General features: G+C 34.7%; 2 protein-coding genes across 2 annotated transcripts; one reads left to right on the forward strand and one right to left on the reverse strand.

Moving 5' to 3' along the window:
- The first annotated feature begins 28 nt into the window (after window positions 1-28).
- LOC132901940 (lipoamide acyltransferase component of branched-chain alpha-keto acid dehydrogenase complex, mitochondrial-like) lies at window positions 29-19,509 on the forward strand. Its single transcript, XM_060945261.1, has 5 exons — window positions 29-314; window positions 3,135-3,413; window positions 17,386-17,499; window positions 18,277-18,351; window positions 19,303-19,509. Exons 1-5 carry the CDS (start codon window positions 279-281, stop codon window positions 19,453-19,455), a joined length of 657 nt encoding a protein of 218 aa, XP_060801244.1. The 5' UTR covers window positions 29-278; the 3' UTR covers window positions 19,456-19,509.
- A 2,089-nt stretch (window positions 19,510-21,598) lies between these two features.
- LOC106131523 (m-AAA protease-interacting protein 1, mitochondrial) lies at window positions 21,599-26,843 on the reverse strand. The gene is made up of 4 exons (XM_013330641.2): window positions 26,825-26,843; window positions 25,055-25,492; window positions 23,714-23,912; window positions 21,599-21,789 (listed from the first exon to the last, which is right to left on the reverse strand). The coding sequence occupies exons 2-4, from the start codon at window positions 25,490-25,492 to the stop codon at window positions 21,599-21,601; spliced, it is 828 nt and encodes a 275-aa protein (XP_013186095.2). The 5' UTR covers window positions 26,825-26,843.
- Between the last annotated feature and the right edge of the window lie 240 nt (window positions 26,844-27,083).

Genomic DNA, 27,083 nt, shown 5'->3' on the forward strand with positions numbered 1-27,083 from the left:
CTATAACGCTTGCATGCAATGCAGCAACATATGTCACCTAGTTAAAGGTGATCTTAAAATATTGTGACAACTGGTCCTGTATACCCCGCAAAGAATAAATGCGTGATATGTGTAATGTGTATTTTATATAATAATATTTTATCCTCCAGGGCGCCACGAAAAAATCTGCAAAACCATATAGGGCCCGTAGGAGCTGGCCAACTACTAATAGTCGTCAGAATGAAGACAGACAAATTGATGAAAATCCAAATTTACATGTTCATTATTTTAAAAAAGGCATGGGATCCAAGTTTCAACGTGGGATAACATCGGGAGTAAGCAATTCAATATTTCATAATCAACTACTGTTGATTATACTGTACTGTTACCTAAAACCATAAGTATTATGGATCTACCTATTATACTTAATAGGTAGATCCATAATACTTATGGTTTTAGGCGTAGTGCACTTTTGTGATGATTGACTATCGAACGACAGGAGAGTGTCAGACTTTTTCAACAGTTTATACTTTTTTTTGCCCGCGCCTGCTGTTTCTTTTAGTTAATATACATATCTACTTACTTTTAATAAATCTGTAAAAGATTATTATAGATAGAAGAATTATATATATATATATATATTCACAGTATAGTATATATTAATGTTTATATATATAAACACTCCCGCCACAACAAAACTATTTAAATATGTATTTTCAATTAACAGAATGCCATAATGTGGTGATATGCAACCTCCACATTAGCTTTGACACCTTTAATCATAAAAGGAACATTTCATTTCTGTCACATGCTCAAAGTCATACTGTATAATTTTATTGAATAAAGCCATATTTACTGTGAAATGGTTAGTTATTCTACAATATATTCAATAAAATAAATAATCAAGGATAAGTAGTTTCAGATACTTATCCATGATTATTTATTTTATTGAGTAAATTGTAGAATAACAAACCAAAACGATTCGAAGCAGAGCCGACAACAAACTCGGACAAATCTTGCGAATGGATTCATTGGAAACAAACATTCAATAATTTCACACATGCAATTGAAAATAAAGGAAATATCGTAAATAACGACTGCAAGTATCAATTATTAGTAAACTTTTTATCTCCATTCCTTTATACTCATGCCAAAGATACAAAAGATTATCTCTTAGCTATAGAGAGACTAGATGCGCTATTTATCAAACCTGTTAATAATGTTTACTCAAGGTATCAACTGTCTCAAAGAAAACAGGAGTCAGGAGAGATAGTTGATCAATACATTCAAACTTTGAAACTGTTATCAAAGAAATGTAACTTCCAGTCAGTAACTGCGGAACAAAATAAGAATGAATACATACGAGACGCCTTTATCGCAGGGCTATCGTCTTCAGCTATACGTCAAAGACTACTTGAGAACTATACACTCACTCTTGATGCAGCATTGTATGCATGCAGATGTAAGTTCATCAACTGTGCAAAAGAAACTTTCTGAATTATTTGCCATTTTTGGCTTGCCATCTTACGTTCACTCGGATAGAGGTACCGCATTTATATCAGCCGAACTTAAAACCTTTCTGCACGGATTAGGCATAGCTACAAGCTACACTACACCATATAATCCCCAAGGCAATGGTCAGACCGAGAGATGTAATAGAATCATTTGTAAAACTATACAACTTACCTTAAAATAAATTAATTTGCCTATTACTCAATGGGAAACTGTCCTTGAGAAGTCACTTCATGCTATACGCTCACTTCTATGCACAGCTACTGGATGTACGCCCCATGAGCGTATGTTAAATCACTCACGACGTTCTTCGACAATCAATGCCCTCTTGGCTCACAGAAGCAGATAAAGCTTTATATCGAACCCCGGTGAGGAGAAGTAAATATGATCCTCTTGTAGAAGAAGTACAATTATTAGAAGCTAACAAATGGACGAGAATTAGTAGTTTCAAACAGGCACTTAGCTCCAATGGGTACTTCGTCTGATACTGAGGAGGCTGATTCTGATTTATCTAATTGGGATTCAGCAGAGTCAAACGAAGAGACAACAACTGAAGAACAGGAACCAGTTAATTTGACTACAGATGCTACTACAACACAAAACCTTGAACTGCGACGTTCTACTAGAGATACCGTCTCATCTTCAAGATTACGATATTTCTTAAAACCTGGGGAGAATGTGGTGATATGCAACCTCCACATTAGCTTTGACACCTTTTATCATAAAAGGAACATTTCATTTCTGTCACATGCTCAAAGTCATACTGTATAATTTTATTGAATAAAGCCATATTTACTGAGAAATTGTTAGTTATTCTACACATATCAAGATACGCCCAACGCCCAAAAAGTTGGGCAGATCGTGAATTGGCGCTAAGTCCATCAGAATATTTTTTTATAGGTATCGAGTTTCATTTCCCAGAAAACTTTTTCATGATTCTCTATAAAAAAATAATTATTATTTATACATAACTTAAATAATAGGCATTCTATGTCATGGAATAATAATTGCTCGTACGAATCACACCTAACCCATGTTATAATTTCAAAGCCGCGTTCGCATATGTGGCCACAATACAAGGCTACCATAAAAACCTACCGTAACGATTAGTTACTCTTCCTCATGGTCAACTATATCTCTGAATCAAATTTCAAAATCGTTTCAGTTGTTTAGGCGTGAAAGCGTTACAGAATAGAAAATAAGAGTTCAAAATATTTTGTCTGTTTGTCTTTTCTTGATCAAATCAAAAAACCAGCTGAACCGATTTGAATGCGGTTTTCGTCAATATGCAAATCACTTATTTTTTCGAAAAAATATTCAGTGTGCAGACACACATCGTTTACTTTTACTATTATTATATGTAATACTTTTTATTACTATGTATAAAAATATATATAGATGAAGACTCAAACGAAGACGCATACACAGCTGCTTTCTCGTTTCAAAAACCTAACGACACCCTACTCTACTTTGGCAGGACAAATTATAATCAAACGTTGATCGTCGATATGGCTAATGTTGTATGGATAGTTTGTGAACTGGCAGCGTAACTCGATCTACCCGGCAAGGCATAATATGACCATCTGGCCAATACGACTATTGGACCATGACAAATAAAATCTCTTCTTCTTATTATTTTTCAGATGATTCCTCCCTTCTCTTTGAGCCAAAGGTATGACGTAACAGAGCTACACAAATACTTACTTTCGTGGAAAATACTAGAAGAACACGAACGAGGGACTTTGCTATTGGCAATAATCATAAAAGCTATTTCTCTGAGCCTCAGTAAATTTCCAGTGTTGAACAGTATCCTGTTCTATGAAGACTATTACACAATAAAAAGTAATCATGACATTAGACTTGTCACATGCGTCGAAAATGCAAACACGATGAGGAAAAAAAACATCGCACCCGTGATCAAGGTATCTATCACTCATTAGTGATTGATCGACCAAGCGAGCGAAGCGAGTGAGGTCTACCAATCAACTGGGGATTTTTTTGTATATATTATGTATAATGTTATGTATGCATGCCATTAAGTGATGTTTGAAATAAAATAATGAATAAAAAAATTTAATTTGATAATAAGTTCATAAAAATTAATTAGATAAAGAGATGGGCGCTACCTCTATACGACTGACAGAATATTTTTTATAACGGATCTACCTATTTATAATTACTTTATTGTTATTTTATTATTTACTAGCGACCCGCCCCGGCTTCGCACGGATGCACAGTCGATACTAAATATATCTCTATTAGAACTAACTAAAGGACCGCCCGCAAAGCGGCTAACTAAGTCTTGCTCCCGGCAAAAGTGTCACTTCTGCCTGCAGTCCCGCAGACAGCTGCGTAGGGAGCCGACCTCGCGTCTGAGCCGCGCGGGTACCTTACTCATAGATCTAAACATCCCTCTCCCATTTCGCAACGGCCCGTGCAGCAGAAATCGTAATATTTTAATTTCACCACAACTTCCAAACCAAACGTCCAATTTTAATCATTCAAAGACCAAATATTATCTACATAAACTGTACTTATTGATGAAATTTTGATAAGGATTAATAGCATGAGTAAAAAAAACGCGTTTAAATGTAGACCAAAAAAAAATTCAAGATTTTTAAATAAAAATGTGGTTGTTGTGCCTCACTCGACATAGATAGGTATAGTGTGTCGCGGACTTTTTTGTAGATATTTATAAGATCTACAATTCATTAAAACATTTTATGGTTCTATCTTTTGTAGTTTAGGCAGCGTACGCAAAATAAGTAACTTTTTGGTTGATTTTTTTCAGTTTGTGTCCGAAAAATCCAAATATATTACGTAACCCTATTTTTTTCCAATATAAAATATAATCTATGTTACTCGTGAATAATGTAGCTTTCGAATGGTGAAAGAATTTTTAAAATCGGTCCAGTAGTTTTTGAGCCTATTCATTACAACCAAACAAACAAAGATTTCCTCTTTATAATATTAGTGTAGATGAAAATTTTAGGTGTCTGCCTGTTACCGTTATTAATATTGAGCAAAAATATACGAAAAAAAAAACCCGTAAATATATATTCTTTTGATTCTAATTTATTACTAGCTGAGCCCGCGACTTCGTCCGCGTGGAATAGTTATTTTGGGCATCATTGAAGCCTTCAAGGATGCTCCTTCCCCGATATTTTCACATTTTCCATTATTTCTTCGCTCCTAATAGTTGCAACTTGACATTATATAGCCTAAATCCTTCCTCGATAAATGGTCTATTCAAAACAAAAATATTTTTTCAATTCGAACCAGTAGTTCTTGAGATTAGCGCATTCAAACAAACAAACAAACTCTTCAGTTTTATAATATTAGTAAGTATATATAAATCTAAGTGCCTATTTAAACTAAAAAAAATATTATAATAGAATTATAACCAGAGAAATATGTACCTACAACTTACAAAAGAAAAGAAATGAAAATAAAGTTGAAACGCCTGTGCAATACTATCTACTTAAACCTATTTCACTGAAAAATAAATAATAAATAACTATTACTACTATAATTAATAAAAGTACCTATGCTAAAACAAAAAAATTAACATAAATTACCCAAAACTAACCTATGCCGCCTATGCGTACTACTTCTATTACTACTTAACCTAAAAAGAAATAAAATAGAAACTATTAATAATTTAGAATTTTAACAAAACAACTAAACCTATTAAAAAAAATTACAAAAAAATAAATTAAAATAAACTAAATATTTAAAGACTAAAAGACGCGCTGATAAGCACGATTTACAATATTAATATCAATTATTGTCTGTCAATATAGTCGAACACTCTGAACGCATCAGCAGACAAATATTGAATGCCGTTACGCAAAAATAATCCTTCTAGCATGATTCAGTATTTACGCGCGATGGCTTGTTAGCGTATTTCATTTCATGTATAAGTTTGGTGTTTCTATACTGATTTCGATGATTATTTTTTTATTGATTAGGTACTTATATTAATTTTTAAGAATATATAATGAGTGTGAGTGTTAGGCGCTGACTCCACGACCGAGAGAATCGCGACGATATTATCGTCGTGCCACGTATTTCTATACACTCTCTATGAAACCGTCTCCACACGGCGATACTATCGCTGCGATGCGACGAGTGGCAATGAGCGCGCGAAACGTCATTACATCGTCGCTAGCCCGCCGCGACCAGCAGCGCGCCCGCCGCGCGCTCGTCGCGAGCGCGCGGCGCTGTCAAACGCAGCGTCATTTCAACGTTGATTCTCGTTAAGCAAGGACGTTTCGAGAAGCTTTTTAAACAATAGTACAATGTTTGACATTGAAAAGTTTATTCTTGAAGCGAGAGATTCGCGGCGATTCCGTTACGAGTCGTCGCGGACACGCTGCGATCCCGTCACGAGTCGCGACGATACGCTGGCGGAATTATCGCTCGTTCGTGGAGTATGTCCGACGATAGTATGACGGGCTCGTTGCGATTCCCTCGTTCGTGGAGTCAGCGCCGAAATCGTCTTAATTATTTAGATACTCTTTCTTTGCACGGTCTTCTACCTGCCCACACTTATCACACAAGGATAGACTCATGTCTAGACCATGTTATTTTGAAATTAGATAAAAAATGTAACTCTGTCTATGTAGCTATATTAAATACTACAGTCACCGATCACTGTCTAGTCCTGGTAAAATTTACCAATGTATCTAATAGATATGCTACAAACTACATTAAAAATGTTATTGATTTTGATAATGCATATAAAATGCTTCTTTCATCTGATATAACTTTTCTTAATATATATAACTGTCCTGAAACATTTGCAAACTCATTTATAGGTATGATGAGAGCCGTTATTCAGGCTAATTCCAAAAGCATAACTGTTCCTAGAAATAAAAGAATTTTAAAGCCATGGATAACCACTGGAGCTCTGAAGTGTATTAACCTCAGAAACAACATGCAAAGTAAACTTAAGAAAGACCCAAATAATATTATCTTAAAAATAACATTTAGAAGATACCGTAACTTTTGTTCTAATCTCATTAGGAAACTTAAAAGGACATATAATAGCCTCAAAATAAAAGAATCTGTGAACCAACCTAAAAAATTATGGTCTGCAATAAATGATATTACGCAATACAAGCCTCCGAAAGAAAATAATGTTGACCTATTAAATATCAAACCGCAACCACAACTGTCGGTAAATTATGTAAATAGTCATTTTGTAAGCATTGGGTTTTCTCTGGCAGAAATAATTCTTAAAGGAGCGGCTTCAAATCCTCCTAATATTTCCATATCAGGTTGTTCTCATCCTGGTTCGTTTGTGTTGCTGGACACAGATTGTGATGAGGTCCATAGCATACTCATGAGCTTTGACTCCGGTAGTGCTTGTGGTTGGGACGGTATTGGCATATCATTCTTAAAACATGCTAGAGACTTTACTGTTCCCTTGATCAGTAAATTGGCCAACCTTTGTTTTAAAACTGGAATTTTTCCTAGAGAGCTCAAGCGATCTATTATAACACCTGTATATAAGCAAGGAGACAAGTCTCAAGTAAATAATTTCAGGCCAATATCTGTTCTAACCGCAATTACGAGGATAATTGAAAAACTGATTAATAGGAGACTAACGAAGTATCTTAATAAACATCACATTATTTCTAAATATCAGTATGGATTTCGTAGTGGAATTTCCACTCAAGATGCGATTTCAGACTTGACCTCGAATATAATTGAAACTGTTGATAAAGGCGACAAGAGTCTAACCGTTTTTATAGACCTCAAATCCGCTTTTGACACAGTTTCGTTCTCAATCCTCTTGCAAAGGTTGGAGAGCATTGGGATCAGGGGGGTCGCACTCTCTCTTTTTAGAAGCTACCTACAGGATAGAACCCAGGTTGTGAAGATCGGTGGTTATATTAGTGATGTAGAGTCTGTTAACTACGGGGTCCCTCAGGGGAGTGTTCTTGGCCCGACATTATTTCTCTTATATATAAATGAATTGTGTAATTTACGAGACGTTGGGGGAAGAATATTCTCCTATGCAGACGATACTGCCATCGTCTTTTCAGGCAAAGACTGGGTAGAAGTGCATAATAAAGCTTCTACTGGGTTAGTACGGGTATACACATGGCTAAAAGATAATTTACTAACGCTAAATATTCAAAAGACCAATTATATATGTTTTGCTTTATACAACAAGTCACAGCCGGGTACTAGTTTGACTATCAAACTGCATGATTGCCCTGATCCTGATGATCATACATGCAGCTGTCCTTCTATCAACAAGGTGTCTCAGACAAAGTATTTGGGCATAATTATTGATCAAAGACTTAGTTGGCATCCGCATTTGGAGGCGTTGATAGGTCGAATAAGGAAACTGATCTGTGTTTTTAAATCCTTGAGATATGTGATGTCTAGCACTCTTTTAAATAATATTTATACTGCCCTAGCACAATCTATTATCTCATACTGCATACCAATCTGGGGTGGAGCTACCAAGAGTGACTTCTTAGCCTTGGAAAGGGCACAGAGATCTCTCATAAAGGTAATGTACTTTAAACCTCGTAGATTCTCTACTCATACTTTATACAACATTAGTAAACTTCTCTCAGTAAGAAAAATCTTTGTCCTTAACCTGATATTAAAGTACCATAAAACATTGCCATATAAAGAAACTGTCCAAAGTAGGAGAAGAAAGGTTAGAATAGCTTCCACTCATTTTGTACGTACTGCCTTTGCCAAACGTCAATACCCATTCCTATCCGCTTTTCTATATAATATAATAAATGAACACATTGAAATTTATCCTATGCAATCATATAATTGCAAAAAAAGTTTATTACAATACCTGGGAAAACTTACATATGATGATGTAGAAAATTTATTTCCTAAACGTACGTAACGCAATTTTTTTTTTGTTTTTTTTAATAATTTGAGTAAGTACTTATATATCTTTATTTATCATTTTATTATTATTCACACTTTTCGCTATTATTTACACACCAAATCGCTATACACACCACCTATTTGCCACGACTTGCACACTTACACATACTGTCTCACATTCATTCGTACCGTCACTTTATTGTTGTTTTTTTTTTTATTATAATGTATAGATATCGTACATCCACATACTAGTAATCTTTTTATAGAACTTTTATGGAAGTAGCAGGCCATTCCCTACACAAGTATCATTTGATTACTTACTGGGAAGACCTTGCATAATTATTGTAACCAAGATTACTGCAATAAAGAATATTTTATTTTTTTTTTTTTTTATTTTTTTTTTTCCTTTCACTGCTCTGCTCCTACTGATTGTAGCGTAATGAAAAGTATACTATAAACTGCTTAGGAGTATGAAGAATAACTGTACCAAATTTCGTTAAAATCCGGATAGTAGTTTTTGTTTCTATATATATATAGAACATACAGACAGACAGACAAAAATTTGACTGATTTCATTTTTGGCATCTGTATCGATCACTAATCACCCCCTAATAGTTATTTTGAAAATATATTCCATGTACAGAATCTCTACAGATTTATTATAAGTGTAGATTATTTGTTGTAATGGCGGCAACTTAAATATGTAATTAAAAAAAAATCTACTTACTAGCTATTACTATTAATGAGATACAGCCTGGTGACAGATAGAGAGACAGCGGAGGCTTAGTAATAGGATGTCGTTTTTACGTATTAGGAACAGAAACCTGAAAATGTTGTAGAAAAAAAACCAAAGTACCTACCCGTCTGCTGTGTTGAAACAATAAAACAACTTAAAAAAACCAGCCCGGTAGTTTCTCGCCTGTTGATGATAATGTAACGATGCGGAATAGGAATGCTTTACCGATTAACGAGTCGATATGTTCTGACGACTTAAGCATATTGGGAGATACTAATACTACAAATAAAGAGAGTACTAACGCGAGAACTGAGTTAACTTTTGACAACTTAAAGGATTTAATAGCCTCCCAGCTAAAAGATAATAACAAGAGTATAATAACGGACCTAAAGAACACAATAGGAGCTGAAATAAAAAAAGCAATTTCCAAATTTAGAGAAGAGTTTAAACAAGACACTACCACACTGTATCAAGAAAACAATTCAAGAAAAAAAGAAATAGATGAACCGTCAAAATAGAGAAATTACAACAGGAAAATGAAACGTTGCTTAAAGAAATTAAACAAATTGAATTGAAGACTTCATCCCCTGACCGGAGAGCAATACCTGATCGTAAAAAATTGTGCTCTTTGGCCTACCAGAATATGAAGAACCTGACTTTAAGTTACACGGTAGAGTAGCGGCAGTTTTTCGTGATATCCTTAATATAGACATACTTGTATACATAGAAGAAACAAAAAGAATAGGAAGGTTCCATGAGCAAAAAAATAGACCACTTATGATAGAGCTTATCAGCAAGAAGATGACCAAATATATTATGAACAACATTCATAGTTTCCGTGGCTCTCGGTATCACAATATATGGATAGAAATACACTGAAGGAAATGAAATCATTGAAAGAACAAATGTTTAAGGCAAGGAACAAAGGCTTATACGCTACTATAAGGAATAATAAATTATACATAGAGGGAAAGCACATAGATGCAAATAAAAATGAGCAGAATAAGCTACCGAGTTCTAATAGCCACATATCAAATAGTAAGAACCACTCCTTTCGCAGGAGGACCGCAACTTAAAGTCTTGTTCCAAGATTTTCAGAGTATCTACAATAAACAACACCTGCTGGAAGCATATTTAGACCAAAATCCTGATAATACAGCCATTTGTGTTTCGGAATCATGGCTAACAGCTTCCTTTTGTCGTAAGGAGCGTGACGGAGGCGGAGTCTGCATCTTGTTACAAGAAAATATAGAATATGATGAAACAACTGTTATTAAAAACATGTCTATTGAATACTGTCTAGAATTGTGTGCTGTTGAATTGCCTAAAGAAAATACTCTGTTAATATCTTTATACTGGAATGGAATAGGGGCCGATACCTTTAATTCTCAATTAGAAAAGGTACTACTCTATATCTGTAAAAATTACTCTAAATATAAAATAATTCTTGGTGGCGATTTCAATATAAATACCGTTAAAAAAAGAAACAATTCTAAAATCAAAAAGTTTCTTGATAAAATGTCAGAATACAGATTCACTCAACATATAAACGAACCTACACATTTCACAAAAACATCAGCAACGTGTATAGACCTAATCATCACAAATTTCAAAGAAAACATACGAACAAGAGTCGAAAAATTAGGATTTTCAAATCATACTGCCACAATGTTAAGCATCAAATCGGCCCAAACAATTTCTAAAAGACCGTGGTACACCGAAAAAAGGATATTTAATAAAAAAAGGATACATTCATTTAAATCAAAATTAAAAGAAATAAACTGGCAGGAAATCTTAATAGAAAATAAAAATATAACAAAGAATTATGAATTATTCCATAATAAATTAATACACATTCTCGACCAATATATTGGCCTAAGCAAAAAATAAAATACAAAAAACATCCAATAAACATTGGCTTAGTGGGGATAAAAAAAAATGTTGTAAAAATAAACGTCTATTAAAGATCCTCACTATAAGATCAAATAGTTATATACTTAACAATTATTATAAAAAATATTAAAACATTTTAAAGAAAGCAGGGGCTACAGCAAAAAAACTCCATTAGAAAGATCGCATAAATAAATCACAAAACAAAGTCAAAACCACGTGGAACATAGTAAACGAACTTACAAATAAAAAAACTAATTCGGAAAAAAAATAACATAACCTTGCGAATTAATAAATCAATAATATCTGACCCAATGCAGATAGCTAATACCTTTAACGACTTTTTTGCATCTATGTATAGCTGAAAATGGCAGGAGAAATAGTCTTGGAAGACCTGTACATTGTCCTGCTGAAAATAGCATATTCCTCCGCCCCGTAGACGAAAAAGAAATTAATAAAATTATTAAAAACTTAAAAAATTAAAAGGAGCCATGGCATAGACGAACTACCGCCAAACTTATTTAGGGAGTGTGCAGATGAACTAACCGTGCCTTTCACTTTATTAATAAACCAATCCTTTAACAAAGGAGCTTTTCCGGACCTTCTAAAAATTACGATAATTAAACCTGTCTATAAGAAAAATGAAAGGACTGACCTTAATAATTACCGACCGATAGCACTGCTGCCAACAGCCTCAAAAATTTTCAAAAGAGCCATGGCAGACCGAGTATACAAATTCTGTGAAAAGTATAACCTACTTGATGGATGTCAGAATGGTTTTAGGAAAAATAGATCTACTGTTTTAGCTGTCTTTAAATATATCCAAGAAATATTAAAAACACTAGATAACGGAAGGTATGGCGTCGGTATACTACTGGATATGACAAAGGCACATGACCGGGTCCTATACAATATCCTACTAGATAAATTGTATGGAGCTGGGATCAGAGGACCTGCACACAAGTGGTTTGCTTCCTACCTTACGAACAGGAAGCAATATGTTGAAATCGAACATTATTATTTTGACACAAAAACGATCCAAAATGTCAGATCAAACTGTGTGCCGATAAACACTTCGATCCCCCAGGGAAGCGTACTCCTTTTGTTTTTGTTATATATTAACGACCTTCCAAAAACAATAAAGGAGCACTGTGTCCTGTTTGCTGACGATGTCTCCATATTAACATCAACTATCAATAATAGTAATGACTTTTAAACATCTAACAGAAACCCTCACTAAAACGGAAAACTGGTTGAGTGACCACAACCTGGAAGTAAATTGTACAAAAACTAAATTAATGGTTTATCACCCACATCAAAAACCATCACTAAACCTAAAAATTAACTTTAATGGAACGGACTTGGAAGTGATTAACGTGTTCACCCTGTTAGGTGTAGAATTTTGACTGATTTGAACTGGAAACCTCATATCTAAAAACTTTGTGCTAAGTTGTCGAAGTATGCTCTCAGAGAAATCAAAAAAACAACAGACGTAGATACTGCACTCACTAACTATTACGCTTACGCCTATTCTTGGCTAAGTTACGGCATAATTCTGTGGGGTAATGGTACCGACTGGGATAATGCTTTTACACTTCAAAAACGTCTGATCCGAATTATAGCTAATATCCAGCAACGAGATAGTTGTAAACCCTTAATCCAGCGATTAAAAATACTTACCGTGCCGTGTATCTATATATTAGAGGTATGAAAATTCGTCCGGAAATACCCACACTTTTTTGTAAAAAGAAAGGATATAGCCACTAGATATGCATCTCGTCATCAAAACAGGCTACTACTACCTACATCGCGCCTCCGACTCCACTCGTCTGGTCCTCTAGTTATGTCCGTAAAACTGTACAATAAGCTACCAGAGACTATAAAAGACATAGAAAGTTATAATACATTCTTGAAACACCTAAAAGAATTTCTCATAAAAAAGTGTAACTATTCTGTAAAGGAATATTTAGAAGACACCGAAATAAATAAAATAAAGGATATAGACGTGATTATATGTATGTATGTATGTAAGAAATAAAAAATAATGATATACACAATAATTAACTCGTAAAATAAAAATTATCTATTATTGATTATAAGTTAAATAAACCTAATAAGGAATAAATAATAAATACATACTACAATAAATAAATACTATACATGCATGATAAATACTCAATTACAATTCAATAGTCCAATTCTATACATAATAAGTATCTATTTAATAAAATATTAATATAAAAAACATGATTATAGGAGTAATTTTTTATCTATTTATTCTGTAATATTAAAAAATGGCCCTTCTTTCTTGCAGTGCCCGCCAGGGCCCTTAATGGTTCGATATTATAGTTTGGTACAAATATCACTACGACTAAATAATAATAATTGAATAAATTCACCATTGAAATAATTTTATAATGTATACACACATAAAACAAATCTTAAATTAGAATGTAGAAAAAGTTATTTATATACTAAGTACAACAAAAATTTATGCGACGCACTGTTTTCGACAGAACTGTAAGTTAAAAATAACGAACGGGACAGAGAATCGGGCTATGTGCCCGATTCTCTGTCCTCTCTCTCTGTCGAAAATGTGTCCTTTTCGGAGCTCATGACTGTGCAACTATTAGAGACAAATAAAAATTATGAAAGGAAATAATGTAGAGAATGTTATTAGCTTTCATTATCTACCTAGTACAACAAAATTTCCTACATCGCACCGTTTTTAAGATAACAGCAACAAAAACTAAAAACATGTTAAGCCCCTCTCCCGGACTCACCTCAAGGGGGGAGGGCTTTTATTTCTATGGTTATCTACTTACTAGTCGTCGGGGCCGCCTTGGTTGTCTACGCCAACACACACTCAACACACCCGATACACACTAAAAAAACTCAAATTACAAAAGCTGTTCGGTTTTCCAAGCGGAGCTGTTCGCCATCCTTGGGGCGTGCCGGTGAGCCCGCGGCAAGGGTCTTACGGATGTGACCGTTTATACGGACTCAATGTCTTCGATTGCGGCTATACGCAACTGTAGCAACACCCATCCACTGGTGAGCGAAATTCACCAGGTAATGGCGAGCTACCGTGGATTCGGAAGCATCCGTTTGGACTGGGTCAGAGGACACACCGGCGTCGCTGGCAACGAGGCGGTGAACCGCGCCGCTGGAGCCCCAGCACGACTCCGCAAAGTCAACGACTACGACGCAGTTCCCACATCACACATCAAACACATTGCACGCACTCAAACACACGACACATGGCAGGAACGTTACACAAGCAAACCACATGGAGCACACCCACGATCTCTTCTCCCCACACTCAAACAAATACACACATTCTTTACCAAAACACCTATAACGTTTTTGCTAACACTACTGTGTACTGTGTACTGTGAGGAGTATATAGATTTCATCTGTCGTATCTGCGTAGGTTCCACATAACAGAAAACGATTTGTGTCCCTGTGACAGTGGTGAGATTCAGGACATCGATCATCTGCTCAAACGCTGCCACAGGTTCACAAACCATCGCATGAATCATATTTTCATTTGCGACAATTTAAAAATTTACCCATACAGTCTGACGGACATTATGACAAAAGAACAGTCGATGGCCTCGCTGACCAAATTTGTCGAATATATTTACTCCAATTTAAAAGAACTCAATGGGCACAATACTATAATATAATAATAAAATAATGATAATACATATACACAAATAAAATAAATATTAAATATATATATATATATATGGCCGTGTGGTTCCCAGCACCAATACAAAAAAGAATAGGACCACTCCATCTCTTTCCCATGGATGTCGTAAAAGGAGACTAAGGGATAGGCCTACAAACTTGAGATTCTTTTTTTAGGCGATAGGCTAGCCAACTTGTCACTATTCGAATCTCAATTCTATCTTAAAGCCAAATAGCTGAACGTGGCCTATCAGTCCGCTCAGGACTGTTGGCTCTGTCTACCCCGCAAGGGATATAGACGTGATTATATGTATGTATGTATGATATATATATATATATATTATGATACAAACATATATATCATAAACCATTTGCGTCATCACATTACCAAGACACTAGCATCCTGGCTTGAAGATGCATCAAATAGCACACAAACCAGGAAGCTAAAGAAAATTTTCCTACAAGTGACAAACAAACATAAAGTGATAACAAATAAAATAAAGTACCTGGTTGACCGAGCTTTGCTCGGTTTTTTGTTTTTGGTAGAACGTGTTTTTTGAAAATTATATTTAGTAGTTTGTTTGAAATGACAACAATTGTGGGAAAAAAACACCTGTGGGACAAGCGGAAATCTGATTATTTTCATGAAGGCTTTCTAGAAATGAGTTCTCTATGCACGAAGTTTGCGAAACCTGACCTGTTTGTATTTGATGTCGATTTTCTTTAAGGTGTTCTTGAGACGAGTCGCGGCTTCGTGAAGTTAGATTGTTTAACAGCGTTCTTTTCCAAGATCTTTTAGGCATTTTTAAGTAAACTCGTGAGTTCAAAAGACACATTTGTCAATAGTTCAAGTAAACAATTGGTTTTCTTGGTCTAACCTCAAATCAAATACTTCTCTGTTTTCCGCGCAGGAAATACGAGGAATTCCGCCATCTATTGAGGAGTAAAAAAACCTTAATAGACACGGATAGCGAATGCATCCGATGGCAAACTTATCTATAAGAAGTACGACAAACGCCATCTATTAATGTAGAAAAACTACTATTGACACGGACGGCGAGTTGCTATCAAATATGAACACATTCGACAAAAGCTTCAGAAAATACCCTAGGAAAATCCCAAAGAAATAATAGCATCACTGAAAAACAAAATAGCAGTATTTACGAACAGATTAATTTCTAGCATCAGAAAGCTCCATCTAAGAGTTTTTTTCTTTTATACCCAATGTGGCCCTCATCGGTCATGGCGTTATAGATGGCGCTGATATAGTTTCTTAAAACGCGGTTTTTAAAATGTTTATTTATCTTGGGAACCGAGCTTTTCTCGAACCTAGGACCTTGATAAATCGATTCCTTGAGCCGAAAAGCCTCTAATCTGTAACTTTCATGAAAATCGTTGGAGCCGTTTCCGAGATCCTGATTATATATATGTTAACGGAAATGTATAAAATCTAGGAATTGCATACAACTCCTGGGAAATGTATACAATTCCGAAGCTATTAAGGTAATGTATAAAATATTGTTTTAAAAATTAATTAATACATACATATCCTGGGAGTTGTATACATTTCCTAGAAATTGTATATAATTCCTATATCGTATTAGGAAATGTACCTATAAAAAGAAGGCTTTCTGTAATAAAATACCTTGTTAATATGAGAATAATATTTTTAGGTTAGGTTAGTTTTTTTTTTTAAAGAAATGATAATTGCTTAGAGTTAAACTCTGACGATATAATAGGTTTTACAATGATGCCCTTTTTCATGCTGCCCTATTTCTAGCTGTTGTTTTTGCTGTGGAAACTTCTTTTAACTCTTTGTAACGTTCATCTTCGATAAGCGGTATTCTTAGCATTTGTTAACATTCTAAATGATGCCCCTCGCCCCGCTATCTCCGCGTACCACCACGGGTTTACATTTCCGATTGCTATTTAGGAAATGTATAGATTTCCTAGGAAATGTGTCTAATATAATTTATTTCACACATTTCCGGGCTATTTTAGGAATTACATACATTTCCTGGGAATTGTATACAATGACGGATTACATAAATTTCCGTTAACATATATACAAGAATTGGTCGTTTAAATATATTAGATAGATTAGATAAAAAAAAAATTACGAAGTCAAATTCACTCATTCTCACCGTAAAAGAATTGGTTACTATTAAAACTAATGCACATAACATCGAAAATTTGTTATTAATACATAGGCACATGGCCGAGGTGGGATTTGAAACTGTCCGTTACGCATCATATTTTAACCAACGACGCGCTGTTTGTCTATTACTCTAAATTCAATATAAATTAAAATTAAATATATTATCCAGGCGTCTTAAATCAAAGTACCTGGGTGACCGAGCGACCGACCTGGGTGGACGTCACAAAAACCAAAAAGTAGTAAAATCAAAAGACATTAAAAAGAAAACCAAAAAATCTCAGAGACCCCATTAAAAATCATAAAAACAAAAGAATCATCAAAACCCAGCAAAAATAAATAGTATCAAAACATAAATCGAACCGTGGAGCTCAGGTAATTTTACTTAATAACCGATCGCTCGCCAACTGAGCCACAGCTTCAAGTGATCGCAGCTGATCGTGGCTGTAAAATTTTTAAGATATTGTTCCAGGTGAACCAGACGACTTTTTAAAAAATGATCCACTTTTATTTGATTGGCCGTGTGAACTGAATCCGCATTTTTTTTCAGGAAGTAAACAAGTGTTCAGTTTTTAACATAGGACAACAAATCACCAATCTGTCACAAAGTAGTCACTTAGACTCTCATTATATGGGAACATTTTCAATTTTGGATTTAACAAAAGTAAGTGAGAGTCATTTTGCTATACATACGTAAGTAATTGTAATCAAGTTCACATCCTTTGCGGAGATAATTCATCAGAAGTCATTGACAGAGCCAGCAGTCCCAAAAAGCTAACTCAATCTGTGTAATTAGTGCCGTATATATTTTTTTTAAATTAAATTTTACAATCCCTTGCGAGGTAGACAGACCCGACAGAACAGAAAAGACTAAAGGCCACGTTCAGCTGTTTGGCTTAATGATTGAAATGAGATTCAAATAGGGGCAGGTTGCTAGCCGATCGCCTAAAAGAATTCAGAATCCCAAGTTTATAAGCCTATCCCTTAGTTGCCTTTTACGAAATCCAAGGAAAAGTGATGGCACTCCATCACTTTTCCTTGGATTTCGTAAAAGTCCTTTTCTTTTTTCTATTGGAAGTAAATTTTGTGAGTCACAAAAGTAAAAACAAACAAAATTTTAATTACTTAAGTATGTTGTCAAATACATAATAAGTAAGTAATTATAATCAAGTTCACATCCTTTACGGAGATAATTCATCAGAAGTCATTGACAGATCCAGCAGTCCCAAAAAGACTGTTAGGCCACGCTCAGCTGTTTGGCTTAATGACAAGAGATTGAATCATCCCACGTGTGAAAGCATATCCCTTAGTCGCCTTTTCACAGGAAAGAAATAGGATGATCCCATTATTTTTTCTCTTAGATACAGATAGACAGACATGAAGAAACAATAAGGTTTCTTTGTTTACTAGGGAACTATCTTAGTATTTTTTAATCTTTCAGAGTAAAGTAGGAGTTTGCATGAGGCCTGTAATATTTTCACCACAAATCGCAACGGGAGCACTGAGTGGAATTGAGGTAATTATGCTGTGGGCAAAAGGATTATAATAAATCTATACGAAGAAGGGACAATTGTATATAATCCACACTTTCACTTCAAGAATAATATATACAATTAAACTTGAAACTTTACGGCCGATTTGACCAAATTTGGCGCAGAGATAGAATTAAAGTTCTTTTTTCCTAGAAATTTTTACGGGAGCAAAGCCACACGCAAATGATAGTTGAAAATATTATAAAAAATAAATATCCCGGGTGTAACAAGATCTATGCCGAATATTTTATGTTTTACATTTATTTTTCTTTGTTGTTATGAAATCATAAATTAACATTCTTCATTCCTTCAACATAAGTTATCAAAAAAAGAAACTAGGTATTTTTCTCAGTAGATAAAATTATTACATTACCTACTGGTCCCTTAGTAACGTAAGTCAATATTAACCAGAGACTTTTAAACATAGCTATTTGAGGTAAGCGGCGTTAGTCTATATCAATCATCCATGTTATAAAATAAAGTATCGTTGACACGTATTTCGTAACACTAGTTTCGAACTTTCTTCGAAGCTAACTCAATCTGTGTAATTAGTGCCGTATATATTTTTTAAAATTAAATTTTACAATCCCTTGCGAGGTAGACAGACCCGACAGAACAGAAAAGACTAAAGGCCACGTTCAGCTGTTTGGCTTAATGATTGAAATGAGATTCAAATAGGGGCAGGTTGCTAGCCGATCGCCTAAAAGAATTCAGAATCCCAAGTTTATAAGCCTATCCCTTAGTTGCCTTTTACGAAATCCAAGGAAAAGTGATGGAGTGGTCCTTTTCTTTTTTCTATTGGAAGTAAATTTTGTGAGTCACAAAAGTAAAAACAAACAAAATTTTAATTACTTAATACTACTATTATGCATATAAGTAAGTATGTTGTCAAATACATAATAAGTAACAAATAAGTTTGACTAATTTTGTTGCAGATGGTGTCTCAGCCCAATGAGCAGACGAGAGCGTACATCACTGCGAGCTGGTCAGTAGACTATCGATTTATTGATGAATTCGAATTGGCGGAATTCTCAAATTCTGTGAAATATTTTCTAGAATCCCCCCTATCATTGATTGTTCAAGTTTAATCATTATCTCAAAGAATAATGAATTTATCAAAACAATGTATAATTTCTTTTACTTTTATAAATTTAGTACAACAGATTTTATGTACATTCACCACTTATAACTGTAGTTCGGTTCTTAATCATAAGTTTCAGCCTGAGGTTTATACAGCTGTTCCCTCTTGGGATGTAGGTTGAAGGAACGCGTACATTAGTACAGCACAAGAATCACTTATATTTATTTCTGTAAGATATATCTTAACACACACTAGATCGGTAAAGCCATATTTTTACGGGCTAAACATACCATATGAACATACCGATAGCACAGATGGGTACCACTTACTTTTTGTGGTCTGTGATAATTATAGAACAACATTATTTTCTCGTATACAATGAGAAAAGACTTTCCAAAATAATACTTAATTTTGCTTTAAAAAAAACCATGAAATATTTAAGTTAACTTTGGTGAAGACTGCTTATTTTTTCAATAACAATTGTGTTTAAGAGATGTGTCCATTAGCGGTAACTTGCTATAGCAAATATACATTTCGTCCAATACCACCAACCACTGAAATTCAATTATCGAGTTTTTGGGGGATCCCGAAAAAAAAGCACAATTTTCATCTGGCAACTCTGGACTAGCTCTCGGAGCCGAAGAGCAGAGCTATTTACCTAAGCTGCATTTTTCCGACGTGGAGTACCGTCATCCGATGCGCCGCGCAATGTTACTCTGCCGCGCCTCTTCAAGAGCACGTTATACGCGTTCAAATGGATAGATGAAGATGTGTGCAAGCGCAAATGTATATTTTTTCAATCCTCAACATTTAAAATCCATTATGCACCACAACCCCACCGCCACCATATGCTATACTAGCTATACCATCGCCTATTACATCGGCGATTATGTGCGCGTACCTTTTAGGAACAAATATAATTTAAGCCTTTTAGAATAAGGTATTTTTATGAAAAGATAAATGAAGCATTCTGCCTTTTTTTAGAATTCAAACAATACGCCGCATTTATCACCTATTTTAACTAACAATTTTGGAAAAATAAATGAATACGTCGAAAATAACACTAAGCACACCTTATTTTAAGTTTACATCGAAAACAAATTTTTTCGACTTTTATTTGTTTTTCCAGTATTATTGTAGTTCACGTGCAACATTGTTATTCGACCTGCTTGAAGTACAAGCTATTGTGTATGCCTCAAAGTTTTATGTTCCAGCCACAGCGACACACACTTCCCTTATATAATATTACTAAGACATTATCAATAATTTTAACAGCTGAAACATAAAAACTTGTGTCAACGAAAGACTATACGAAGAATGTACTATATTCCGGAATTTTAACGGCAACTGCAAGCCAAATCTCTATCATCATTTTAAAGAAATCGAGATTAAGAACAAGGACTACAGTGAATTTGTTGGGAAATTACAAAAATAATGAACCAAAATTCGTGTAGTGTGGACTGTGGACTGACCTACAAATTCTTATATTCTGGCTGCCTAACTAAAGATAACCAAAGCCAAAATTTGTGCAGTGTGTGGACTGTGGACCGACCTACGAGCTATAACTTCAAATGAGCGCGTTTCGACCGTTCCGTTATTGTCAGTTTTTGACGAACACTAACTAATTCGCTTTATTTTGCAAAGTAAAGTAAATCTTCCAGAAAACATGATTGATCATTGATAAACAGTCCACACTTGACACCGCGAGCAGGGCGGTTTACTTGCTAGCGCTCGGTACATATACTTAGAGCCACCTTTATGTATTCATCTTACGGAACCACCAATCCCTATTCTATTTATGGTTCATGTACGATGAGGTATTATTCACCTTGGTATTTTAATTATTTGTAATTAAATTTTTACGTGGATTTTAATCGACTTGGCAAAATATACACGTACAAAAGATTTAATAAAATGACATGTATATAATGCAAACATCACTTTTATTCAATTGAGAGTAGGTAGGTGCCTCTCTTGTTTCATAGGTACATAGGTACATTACATAATATAGTTAAACATAAATATTTTAGAGATAAGTCTTGTCTGTTTTAAAAGGTTTTTAATAAAAAAATCGGGATATTGACTATATTATTTCGATTTCTATGTTATTTAGCCTATTCCAAATATTACATGAAAAGTCTGAAGTCCTTCTAGGATTTTTGACGTAACACTTCAAATCTCGTGACTTTAAAGTAAGCTATGGTCCATTCAGGTATGCAGTGCGGAGTATACTCGCGGTGAAATCTTGCAAATATTTCGGTAAATATTAAAGCATCTATTGTGTTGATAGGGACCCATTTTAAAGCAAGAAAGGCCATGTCCACGTCGCAGTATTTTTTATCTGTCAAAGGAAATTCACAACTTCTAAAGTCAAGTATGAGCAGGTTAGTATTTTTCTTGTCGATTGAACAGATTCTATAGAGTTCCTATTAAAAACCATCTGAAAGCCCATGAGCTGTATCATATACTACTGCTTCCCGGAGGGGTAGACAGAGACTTTATATTTCAACTTGCTACGATCCCAACATTCTTGGTTTGCTTCGTATAAAACTCTATTCATGCAAACTCTTCGGTTTGGGCCAGAATTATTAACCAGATAATATTTATCGTTAACAATAGGTAAGTATATTTTTAGGCGTTCACCGAACAACATTAAAAGGGACCTTAGCCGTATTGCTTAGCCATCATCCAAATGACAGACCAATAAGCTAGACGACGAAGCCGTCCGCTGGTTCCCAGTGGAAAGAAGTAAACAACACTATCTATTTTTCTAAGGTTCTACAACGCAGAATATTCAACAGCAGGGTTGTGGTCGGAGATTAGCTAGTGTGGCTACATCTCTACGCCACAAGTCTCAACAACCAATCACGCGACGCTATCAGTCAAAAACAGGAAAAGTCTAAATCGCGCAAGCAAAGATTTCACGAATTGGAGCGTGTACACGACCTCCGGAGAGCCTAGGAGAACCTTAACTAGGATAACCGACACAACATTGTCGGAAACGCGGTTCTCCAGGCATAAAACCTAGCCTGGCGGAAGATTATCCCTTTAGTAGCGGTAGGGCCGAATCATAGCACCCGCTACACTAGGATATGGCGTATGTGACGCAAGCTAGCGTAGGTACTAAGGAGGCAACTTTCACTTCATGATTATCTATCTAATTTAATATTATATCAAAAGTCTTTTATCGAACAAATTTATCAAAACGGACGCTTTTTCTCGATTGCTATATAATGTTCGACGAATTTATATTTAACTTGTTTCATTAAATGTTACACATTGAACCATTTCATTTACTGTTTAATAACGTTAAAATATCTTCTTCTAATACTTCATTTTATACAAATAAATGACCTGCAATCTCGCTTTAGTTTTTGTGCAAAGAAAATCAAGTGTGTTCATATTCAGAGAACGGAACTCTTACAATATCGTCTACTAAAAACTACCTACTAAATTATTATTATTTATTATAAAATTTATCTCCGCGAAAACTCTGCTGCAATCACACCCTTTTCACGGAAATCTATAAAATTTAAACAAAATCGTCGGCGCGGCGTTCATATTTTAAAGCCCGCTCTACACTCACGCGTCAATCTTGCGAGAAAGCGAGCAAAATTGTTGGCTCACTCTCGTTGACCTCAGTTGCGTGCAACTCAATTGCCAAGGATATCGTATAAGGCGACTAAGGGATTGGCTTATAAGCTTGGGATTCTTCTATTAGGTGATGGGGCATGTTACTAATCTCAATTCCATTATTTTTGTCATACAACTGAACGTGGCCTTTCGGTTTTTTCAAAACTGCTGGGTCTGTCTACCCCACAAGGGCATAGATGTAACAAAATATATGTAATATTTCTTAGCCGACCCAGTACTTTAGCATACAAGTTTAAATGGTTATAAAAATAAAATAAAAAACTAATCGTGCTGTTATTGTTTCAATTCCGTATGGTTCCCGGCAATTTAGAATAGGACTCCCTCTCTTTCCCAGGGATGTAAATAGGTAGGTATGTATAAAAATTAACCATGCATGGAAACGGATAGATAAGTACGTTAATAGAGATACCTATTGACGAAGAAAAAACAAAAAAAATAACAAACAAATGTTATTATTAAATATATAAATAAATTTGTCGATATCCGTAATGTTTTTTTTTATAAATGTCGGTTTGTATATATCAAAGACGTGAGAATTGCCTCCCTGCGCTAAGTTGCTGTAAACAATACTGAGTTACAGTAAATTCTTTGCCCAAGAATAATATTCATACCTGCGATTCTGATGAAGTATACTTTCCTTGGCGAGGATATCTGAATATCGTTTCGGCTCAGAGCCAACAGCGACCTTTGTCGATCACTCCAGTTGCGTTCCAACTCTCTCAACAAGCTTAGGCGAGCGGCTTTTGTTAATAAGCCATTTAGCTCGCCATATTGACCTTTGCTTATTACATCCGTGACACGGGAAATTGCCTGTCAATATATAATAAAATCATATGTATTGTACCTTATCCAACCATTTATTTAAATTCTAACAGCTACCGCTGCAGTCACGTTTAACGTAAATAATTAACGTTTCGTGAAAATTTACTTTTAATACTTACGGCGTTAAAACATATTCATCAAATTTATCTACCAATATTATTACTTTTTAAAAGCTTTTATATACCTCAAATGTTTAAATTTTTTTAATATTAGTATTAATAATTTGTGATTAGTAACGTCGAACGCAACGTAACTTTCTAGTGCTTGACAAATCTTCACCACGTTATTGATGAATTATGGAAACTCAATGTAAATGTAAAGTTTATACCTATTTATATAATTATAAATAATATTTTAGATGAATGAAATAAAAACTTCAAACTTTAAAAATGTGTTAGACAGAAAAGAACCTATACTTGTCATATTTAAATCGATAAAATATTCTTAGAATGTTAAATAAATCTTCTTCTAATAATACAACCAACACTTAATGAGCTGTCAGATTTAAAATAAATGGTTGGATAAGGTATAGTTTATTTTTCAATTTACGCTGAAAATATATACAACTGAATAACCAAGCCAATCATATTTTTACTAAATGAAAAGATGGAAGAAAGTTAGTCTTGGTTATGGTCTTTATGACCACTTAGGATCCATAGACCGTAAAAGCATACTAATATTCCATCTAACGACCTTAACTTCGGAAGTAGTCATTGGTACTTTACCGAGATGGGGTTTCAACCTATACCTATAATAAAGTATATACGAAATTTTCTTTCTATAGGTAGGTAAGGGTATTTGTTTGTTTTATGCATCACGTCGGGCATATTACCGGTTCGACTACCGACGCTCTTACTTACGGAAGAAACTTAGACTATTCACTTTTATATCAAACAAGCTTTCGCCCGCGGCTCCGCCCTCGTGATATGTATCCCATGTCCTTCTCCGTACTCTACACTTTATGTATAAAAATTTATGCAGATCGGTTCAGTGTTTTTGATGTGTAAGACGGACAAAAAACAAACAAATACCCTTACCTATAGAAAGAAGAAAATTTCGTATATACTTTAGTACTTAAAGATAAAGTAGACACTAAGAACATGAATTAAACATTGTTACTTTAAAATTACCTGTTTTGTTCCAAATTTAAATTCATTTTCTTGAAAACTAGGATCCCATACGTGGCGTAAAACGCAGAAGTCAATTTTTATCATAATCCATGTAAATGGATTTTGGACTAATATAAGTTTAGGGACCCGTTTCTTATTAGGATCTCGTTTTCTTTTAAAGAAAAAAGTTTTGGGAAAACCATTCATAAGGTCATACGATTGCTTTGACACTGGTTGCAGTAACTTTTCATCGTTGTGTTGATTTCTCTTTGGTTCCAATTGCCGAAACTTGATCAAGAACTGGTCGAATGATACAGACGATGACTGTGACTGTCCAAGGGAAATGGAATGCAATGGGGTCGTTCTGTTCAATCCCGGGCCACAACTACGATACTTTACCAGCGTTTCTATTTGAGCTGGCCAGTAACGTTTACCCAGTACTCTTACCACGCTTGCCATCTACGATAATTATATATTTTATACATAAGCTTCCATGCCTGGTAGCGAATTAAAACATAGGATATGCCAACTGTTTCTCTTCCTGTACAGCTTGTAAGTCAATCAAGCAAAATCTTATAACTTAGGCTTCTTCATTTAGGCAATAGGCTAGTAACTTGTCGCTATTTGAATATATTCATTGAAAATAATTTAGCCACACAGCTTTAATAGCAGTTACAGACAGTACCTAAACTTTGTCTACCCCATAAGAGATAAAGACATGATTATATGAACGTATGTTTTATGCATACAATACAATAATTATAATATTAACTAGCTGTCCCGGCAAACGTTGTTTTGCCATATAAATATTTTTACGTAATTTCGAGTTAAAAAAAATGTTAAGGGTGGACAACCCTTAACACTTAGGGGTATGAAAAATAGATGTTAGCCGATTCTCAGACCTGAATATGCATGCAAAATTTGGTTAAAATCGGCAAAGCCGTTTCGGAGGAGTACGGAGACAAACATTGTGACACGAGCATTTTATATATAAGAAGAAAGATTATGATTCAAAACAAATGTGGGGGAATGACAATTTCCTCTAGTTAGGAAGTCCTTTGAAGAGAGCAACGAAATAGGTTCTTCAACTTCGTTCTTATTACTATGCTTAAATACGAGTAGGGCCACTGGTTGGCTTCTTCAAAACATGACCTGACCAGGTATCGAACCAGGCACCTGGATTTCAAACCACTACGCTAAACAGGCCGTCTTACCTAGTTAGATACTTACTTAGGCATATATGATTTTTCACATCACGTCTAATGTAACGCGAATATTGCATTTAAAATCGCCTTATTCAAATTACAATCTCCCCATTGCGCCCTTTGAAGAAATTAATTTAAGTAAGATAACAAAAACTTGAAAAATTTCCCATTTTTTGTTATATAAAAGTGTACGTTTTTGAGTTTTGTTTATATGATAGATGAAATTGTCATAATAAAAATCTATGGTATTTGTAAACTACTTTTACAAAGGTTTACTTTGTGGAACTAATTGTGTATCTATTATACATGGCAACAAGTAAATTTTTTAAGCCTGTTAATAATTTTTCTGGACAACTTTACTGTTAATGCTTAATGTTAAATTGATGCCTATATATAATTTTCTAAAAATAACGAAAGCAAGGCCGACACACAATACATCACGCCACACACCACTGCACTTTTTCGGAGAGGCAAGCGGAGCCTACATCTTTATCTTTCCGCTGGCAATGATCCCTGCATACGTAGGTACTTGTTTGCTTCATCAATTAATCTTTTTACGAAAGCTGTTAGTTTAGAGTATTCTTACCTCTAACCTTCTCCCAGAATGTCCATCGCAAAAAAAGAAGAAGATCATTAAATCTATAATAAATCTATATTAATACTATGTGTTTGTTAGTCCTTCTTTCACGTCACCACTGAGTGAAATTTTGCAATCATACTTTAGTGTGGAGTACGGAGAAAAACATATGTTACTTGCCACGCGGAAGGAGCTGCGGCGAAAGCTGGTCAACATTATTTAAATGTTAAAGAATATGCTGACTAGGTAATCAATGCACAACCCAAAC

This window comes from Amyelois transitella, chromosome 7 (assembly GCF_032362555.1).
Source record: "Amyelois transitella isolate CPQ chromosome 7, ilAmyTran1.1, whole genome shotgun sequence".
Lineage (NCBI taxonomy): Eukaryota > Metazoa > Arthropoda > Insecta > Lepidoptera > Pyralidae > Amyelois > Amyelois transitella.